Source organism: Vanacampus margaritifer, unplaced genomic scaffold (assembly GCF_051991255.1).
Source record: "Vanacampus margaritifer isolate UIUO_Vmar unplaced genomic scaffold, RoL_Vmar_1.0 HiC_scaffold_42, whole genome shotgun sequence".
Taxonomy (NCBI): Eukaryota; Metazoa; Chordata; class Actinopteri; order Syngnathiformes; family Syngnathidae; genus Vanacampus; species Vanacampus margaritifer.
Genome location: NW_027520752.1, coordinates 157,523 through 164,131, shown reverse-complemented (window position 1 = coordinate 164,131; position 6,609 = coordinate 157,523). Strand labels below are relative to the sequence as shown.

General features: G+C 41.8%; 1 protein-coding gene across 1 annotated transcript; it reads left to right on the top strand.

Moving 5' to 3' along the window:
- Nucleotides 1–308: 308 nt before the first annotated feature.
- Nucleotides 309–6,316, top strand: LOC144040876 (uncharacterized). The gene is made up of 8 exons (XM_077555236.1): nt 309–504; nt 1,538–1,683; nt 3,377–3,492; nt 3,617–3,741; nt 4,905–5,194; nt 5,284–5,372; nt 5,444–5,615; nt 5,849–6,316. The coding sequence occupies exons 1-8, from the start codon at nt 447–449 to the stop codon at nt 5,993–5,995; spliced, it is 1,143 nt and encodes a 380-aa protein (XP_077411362.1). The 5' UTR covers nt 309–446; the 3' UTR covers nt 5,996–6,316.
- Nucleotides 6,317–6,609: the final 293 nt, after the last annotated feature.

The following is a 6,609-nucleotide window of genomic DNA, read 5'->3' as shown; positions in this document are numbered from 1 at the left end:
CCACATTTTTTGACCGATTCGTCCTTTAAATTTTAAACTGTTCAGCTCATTTACATTTTTTTATGGACAGTAAGATACTTTTAGTTGATGTTGATTATGGTTAACTTCCACATTTCTTGACCGATTCCAGTCGTTTAAATTTTAAACTGTTCAGCTCATTTACAAGAGTCAGCAGTCCCATTCAAAATTTCCGCGGGAATTTTTCTAGTTATTATTATTAGGCTACAAGGCTTTGAAATGACGTCACACAGGTCTTCAAGGCTTTGAAATGACGTCGCACAGGGTCCCGCAAAGCTTTTTCCCCCCTTGTTTCGTCTGCTTGTGACGTGGTATCATTGTGATCTGGGGACAAGAGGGCGGAGGGAGGTGCGACGCAGTTGACTCGGTGATCCCCTGCTGCTAAGTGTGCCCCTGCTGTTAGTTTCCGTCCAGTGGAAGTTCCGAACATGAGGATTCATGCAGTGACTTTCCTTGTTACCTTTGTCCTTTGGTGGACTTGTTCAGGTGAGAGTGTACTTACTTAATTAACTTTGGATGAAAAATAACCCCCACCCACCACCCCCGCCGCAATACTTTGTCCAAAAGTCTAATGAAGTTATATTCTTTTAATTCCGAGTTCAACTCTTATCGAGGTTTTCCTTTAAAAAATGTCATTGCACTCATTGTGAGCTCTTGAGACTTTTTTTTAAATGGCAAAGGACTATCAAAAAAATAACAGCAATTTAGAATTTTATGGGAATAAAAAAACCATACTGTGCACTTCAAGGCGCCCGAGTCGCCACGGAGACGCAACAAGTAGGCCTACGCCACAACGCTCGGCTTGTATGCACTTTTCCTATGTTTTTTTATCTTAAATGAGAGCCGTGCGTGCGCAACCCCACCAAGTGTTTCTTTGTAGTAACTTTACGTGTTTAGTTGTGCATTTATAAGGCTGGGAAGCGCTGGGAGCACGCTACTTTGGCGACAGTTATTAGATCTCTAAATTGCGATTTTCAACCGAACACACCGTCACAGTTCGAGTCTTTTAATACACTGTAAACAAAAACAAACAAAAAAGGTGTTTGCTCAATTTGAAAGATAGAATGAACAATATTCAGTCGGTGTTTGTAACTTTTCTCTCCTTAGCTAGATAATGCTTGACATGTCGGCTATAGCGGAATTGAAATACCGGAACTATAAAATATACATGTCAACTGCTACATCTTTGTTTAGATTTTATCCAACATTAATTATTAATTAATTAAATGTTTTAGTCCCTGTCACCCCCCCAGTTCTAAAATCCCATCTGCGCCACTATACGTAGGCCCTGCCTGATGGATCGGGGACGTATACTGTAGGCCTATTAGAAGTGTCTGCGCCCCATGTGACCTTAATTGTCCTATAGCGCCCCCTAAGGACACCACTTGAAATGGCAGAGACGTTCATTGCTATGTTACATGACAAGCCCCTGGACTAGCTATCATTTTTACTGTATATGCAATGAATGCGGTCATGTGTGGTGGATTTTGGTGTGTTTCTCATCTTGTTGTTTTTCCAGTGCTCTCCCAATGTCCGACCAACTGGCGGCGCTACAAGGAACACTGTTACTATTTCTCAAACGACTATCAGAGTTGGCAAAGAGCTCTACACAGCTGTTACTCCAAGGGAGGCCTCCTGGCCAGCATTTGGGACAGAAATGAGCAGGTGACGCTCTCTCTCTCTCTCTCTCTCTCTCTCTCTATTTCACTCTTTCCATCTATCTCAATTTCTCTCTTTCTCTCTCTATTTCTCTTTCTATTTCTCTCTCTCTCTTTCTATTTATCTATATTTTTCTCTTTCTCTATTTCTCACTCTCCATATTTCTCTTTTTCCTTCCCTCTCTTTTTCTATTTCTCTCTCTCTATTTCTCTCTATTTCTCTTTGTCTCTCTTTCTATTTATCTCTCTATATTTTTTCTATTTCTCTGTTTCTCACTCTCTCTATTTCTCTATTTTTCCTTCTCTCTCTTTCTATTTCTATTTCTCTCTATTTATCTCTCCATTTCTCCCTTTCTATTTCTCTCTTTCTATTTATATCTCTCTATTTCTCTATATTTTTCTCAATTTCTCTCTCTATTTCTCACTCTCTATTTTTCCTCCTCTCTCTTTCTATTTCTATTTCTCTCTCTAGTTCTCACTCTCTATTTCTCTATTTTTCCTCCTCTTTCTATTTCTCTCTCTTTTTCTCTCTATCTTTCTTTTTATTCCTCTCTCCATTTCGCTCTCTCTTTCTTGCTCTCTTATTTCTTTATTTTTTTCTCTATCTTTCTATTTCTCTCTTTATCTCTATTTCTCAATCTCTATCTCTCTATTTCTCTCTCTCAATCTTTATCAATTGCACTCTCTCTCTTTCTGTCTCTCTATTTCTCTCTTTCTCTCTATTGCTCTCTATGTATATATTTCTCTCTCTATATATTTCTCTCTCTTCATTTCTCTCTATTCCTCAATCTTTTATCAATCGCTCTCTCTCTCTATTTCTCTCCTATGCTCTCTTTCTCACTCTCTGTCTCTCTATTTCTCTCACTATATATTTCTCACTATCGCTCACTCTCTTTCACTCTCTTTATATTTCTCTCTCTCTCTTTCACTCCCTCTCGATTTCTCTATTGCTTTCTCTCTCGCTATTTCTCTCTCTCTATTTCTCTCTCTATCTCTCAGTCTTTCTTTATCAATCGCTCTCTCTATTTCTCTCTTACGCTCTCTCTATTTCTCTCTCTATTTCTCAATCTTTATCAATCGCTCTCTATTTCTTTCTCTCTCTCTGTTTCTCTATTTCTCTTTCGATTTCCCTCTCTATTTTTCTCTCTCTATATTTCTCTCCATTTCTCTCTCTCAATCTTGATCAATCTCTCTGTATTGTATCTCTCATTCTCTCGCTCCCTTTTGCTCCCGCTCTTTCATTTTCATAACTTGAAAATGGACACTGTTTTGCGTTGATTCAAAAATCAGCTCATTGGCCGTGGCGGTAGTGTTCGCCCTGAGGCTGGGAGGTCGTGGGTTCAATCCCCGGCCGGGTCATACCAAAGACAATAAGAACGGAACCCAATGCCGCCCGGCTTGACACTCAGCATTAAGGTTTGGAATTGGGGGCTTAGAACACCAAATGATTCCCAAGCGCAGCCCCTGCGGCTCACCGCTCCCTGGGTCAAATGCGGAGAAGGAATTCCGCCCCACTTAGTTGGGTGTGACAATCAGTGGTACTTTAACTTTAAAAAAAGGCTAGCTCCGAGATGGTTCTGAAAAGCGGTTCCATCGTAAACGCTTGTGCCCCAAAAAGTCTTGGAAATGCGTCCACGCAGGGCCAAGCAAGGAACCGGGCTAATGGAAACGTTTCTTTACTCTCTCTACCATTCTTGCAGAACTGGGTGCGTTCACAATTTCCCAGGAACGCTATCTGGATCGGCCTGTGGCGTGCTTATCAGTCTAACTCAGAGTGGCAGTGGGTTGATGGAACGCTTTACTTTCAAGTAGTGTCGTAAGTGCCATTTCTTTACTCAGTGCTTGGAGCAGGAAAAATCTCTGTGCCTGAAATCCGCTCTGGGAGGTTGGGGGCCACCAATTTATAAATCCCTTGTGTGAAAGCTTGTTGCCTGTTTCAGGCAATGGGGTCCTGGTCCGCTGCACGAAAAACCTAGTAGCGGATACTGCACTGTGATAACGCAAAGTGGTTGGTACACCAAGGACTGCGACAGGTACCTGGCCTACATCTGCAAGCGCCCTGTGGGTGAGTCCACACTTTGTTGATTTGTGGCTGCATTACCTTAGCGTGTCGCTACGACAATGCGGTTAGTAATGTGACGTCCCAGCAAAATTGGACTCGTTCTTTTTGCATGGAACTTTCTTTTCCAGGTGAGGAGATTGAGACGGGATTCCTGGTCCAATCCAATCCAAATCCATGTGTTGCCACATTGACATTGAGAAAGTGATTATAAAGTAACTTAGTTACTTTGCTAATTACTTGTTACTTTCATAGTAACATTCGGGAAAAAACACACCGGGTTTTGTCAATTAATTGGAAGTGCAGTTTTGAAAATGGCATTTAGGAACAAAATTAGTTTTTGTTAAAAATGAAATAGACAACCTTAGTTTTAAACATGCAATATTTGGCATCAAGCACACGATCACTTACTTGTTAACGCATTCACTGCCATTGACGGCTATATACGTCCAAAATTCATTTTGAACTATTTCTATTAGTTTTTTTCCACTTGCTAACAAGAGTATGAAAACCTAGATCTTTTTTTTTTGTACATTCAGAACAGATGTAAAATTTGTGATTATTCGTTAGTTAACTAGTGAAGTCATGTGATTAATTACAATTTAAAAAAATGTATCACCTGACGCCCCTAATTTTAAAAAAAAGTATTAAAAATAACGGGCGTTAGACGATTAAAATCTTTATTCGAAATTAATTGCATGACTTCAATAGTTGACTCAAGATTAATCACAAATTTTATATCTGTTATAAATATACAAAAAAATAAATTCTAGGTTTTCATAAAAAATGAAATGAAATGGGAAAAAAAAGTTAAATAGAAAAAGTTCACATGAATTTTTGACGTCTATAGTCGTCAATGGCAGTGAATGAGTTCATTTAGCTTTGAATGTTTATTTATAGCTTACTTTGGAAGCATGACTTCTTCATGCACAGATGATTACTTAGTAATTGCCAGAGTTCTTTTTAAGTCAGTCATACAGCTGATGGCAACCAGACTCCGGTATTTTTTCAAATGACTTATGCCATCATGCTCAAAAAGTAAGAGTGGCGCTAGCGACCCTGAAAGAAAAGGCAGACGTCCTGTGTCTTCAGAAGACGCATGACAAACAACGTTTGCATGTCTGCTAATGTGCACTGTCCTTTCAAATGGATTTCTTTTTTCTCTGCAGACGAGACCCCATCCCTTGCCTGTCCGAAATGTCCTGATCTTACATGCCCCGCTCTTCCTAATCTTACCTGTCCCGCCCTCCCGAAATGTCCTGATCTTACATGCCCCGCTCTTCCTAATCTTACCTGTCCCGCCCTCCCCACCTCCCACCCTCCCCACTACCCACTGACGTCGACCACCGCTCCGCCGACCAATCGGGAGCCCGAGATCTGCACGAGCTCGGCCAGTGGGATGGCGTGTTCCTCTCACAATGTCACATGCTCGTGCATGCTCCCCGTGCTTGCCAACTCGGTGAGTTAATGGTTTTTGCTGTGAATGCTGAATAGCATTATAAGCTAAATGATTAAAATTCCATTTTTTTCTCAATTGTGCGTGTACAGAAAGACGGATTCAGAGGTGCGCTCGATGACGGTCTCAGCGTGAACCGCAGCATCGTCATCAGAGGACGAGCCTATCCCAAAGCAGAGACGTAATAGGCCACGCCCTGCCCCAAGGTCAAGAAGCCCGTTACCACGACGACTTTGTGTGTTTGCGCGGCAGGCTCATCGTCGACCTGCTGAGCCCCGATGACGACGCGATAGCGCTCCACCTGAGGTTCAACTTTGAAAGCAGAACCGTCGTGCTCAACTCCAGGGTGGACGGCTCGTGGGGTAAAGAGAGGCTGGAGAACTTTCCAGAGCAACGCCCCTTTGGCCCCGGACTCGACTTCAAGGTCACACCACTTGATCTTGATCTGGTCACACTTGGAAGTGTTTTTCTTTTGAAGCTTTTTCTGTAGTGCGCATCTATGATGAGGCCTAGCATCCGTAAAATCCAAAATATCAATCCAATATGAACAAAAATTGAAGTGGGCGCAAGTAGAGATGTCCACATGTGAAAATGCACCTGTAGAAACTACATTTACTGATTGAGTACTTATTGACCTTCTGATTTGTCCTCATCCAGATTGTCATCTGGTGTGACGCCGACACTTTTCGCCTGACCTTTAACGACATCCACCAGATGGATCACAAATATCAAATTCAAGACCTGCGAAGCATCAAGTGGTTGGAGGTGTGGTCTGCGTTGCTGACTAGTATCCAGCTGATGTGATGTCGCCGTCCGAATGCAGCTTCCTGTCTGGATGACCACTTTGTGGACGCCAATCAGCAATTAGTTTAATTCTAGTACTCACTACTGCCACCTTTTGTTGTTCTCCACTGTTTAGCTTAGCGATGCAACGATAAAATGTAACTGTACAATTTCATGTCATGGAGGCCACACTACGGATTGTGGTATAAAAAAATGTGTGGAATATTAAGTGCCAGGGATGTGAAATATGAAGAGACATGACGTTCCAATTAGTTAATTTCCACTTGAGTGTTTTGAAGTGATAAAATAAAGTGAACAATAAAAGTGAATAATTAAAGTGAACATTTCAGTAAGTGTCTTTGTTTTTGTGCGGTTGCAGCACCCTCTGGTGGCTCATTTGTCATTACGTGCCTCTCAAAAGCGTTATCAGTGCTTGTAGGTAGTGATGGGACGAACAACACTGGTGCTCCAGCACTCTGCCGAGTGCGCAAGTGTGAAACCCCGTATCGGCGCGTGTATCGCTTTATCGCAGTGGTTCTATGGAATTGTAGTTCAGGGTTTGAAGCTTGTATCGAAGCTTCAGTGTCGCACTGCCATCACTACTATATACACAGTGTGAGATGGGACAATGAAGC

Excerpts from the sequence above, each read along its gene's own strand:
- LOC144040876 (XM_077555236.1), top strand. The coding sequence starts at position 447 with ATGAGGATTCATGCAGTGACTTTCCTTGTTACCTTTGTCCTTTGGTGG. Across the intron at positions 1,684-3,376 it reads TTTGGGACAGAAATGAGCAG|AACTGGGTGCGTTCACAATT; the intron begins GTGACGCTCTCT and ends CCATTCTTGCAG. Across the intron at positions 5,616-5,848 it reads GCCCCGGACTCGACTTCAAG|ATTGTCATCTGGTGTGACGC; the intron begins GTCACACCACTT and ends GTCCTCATCCAG.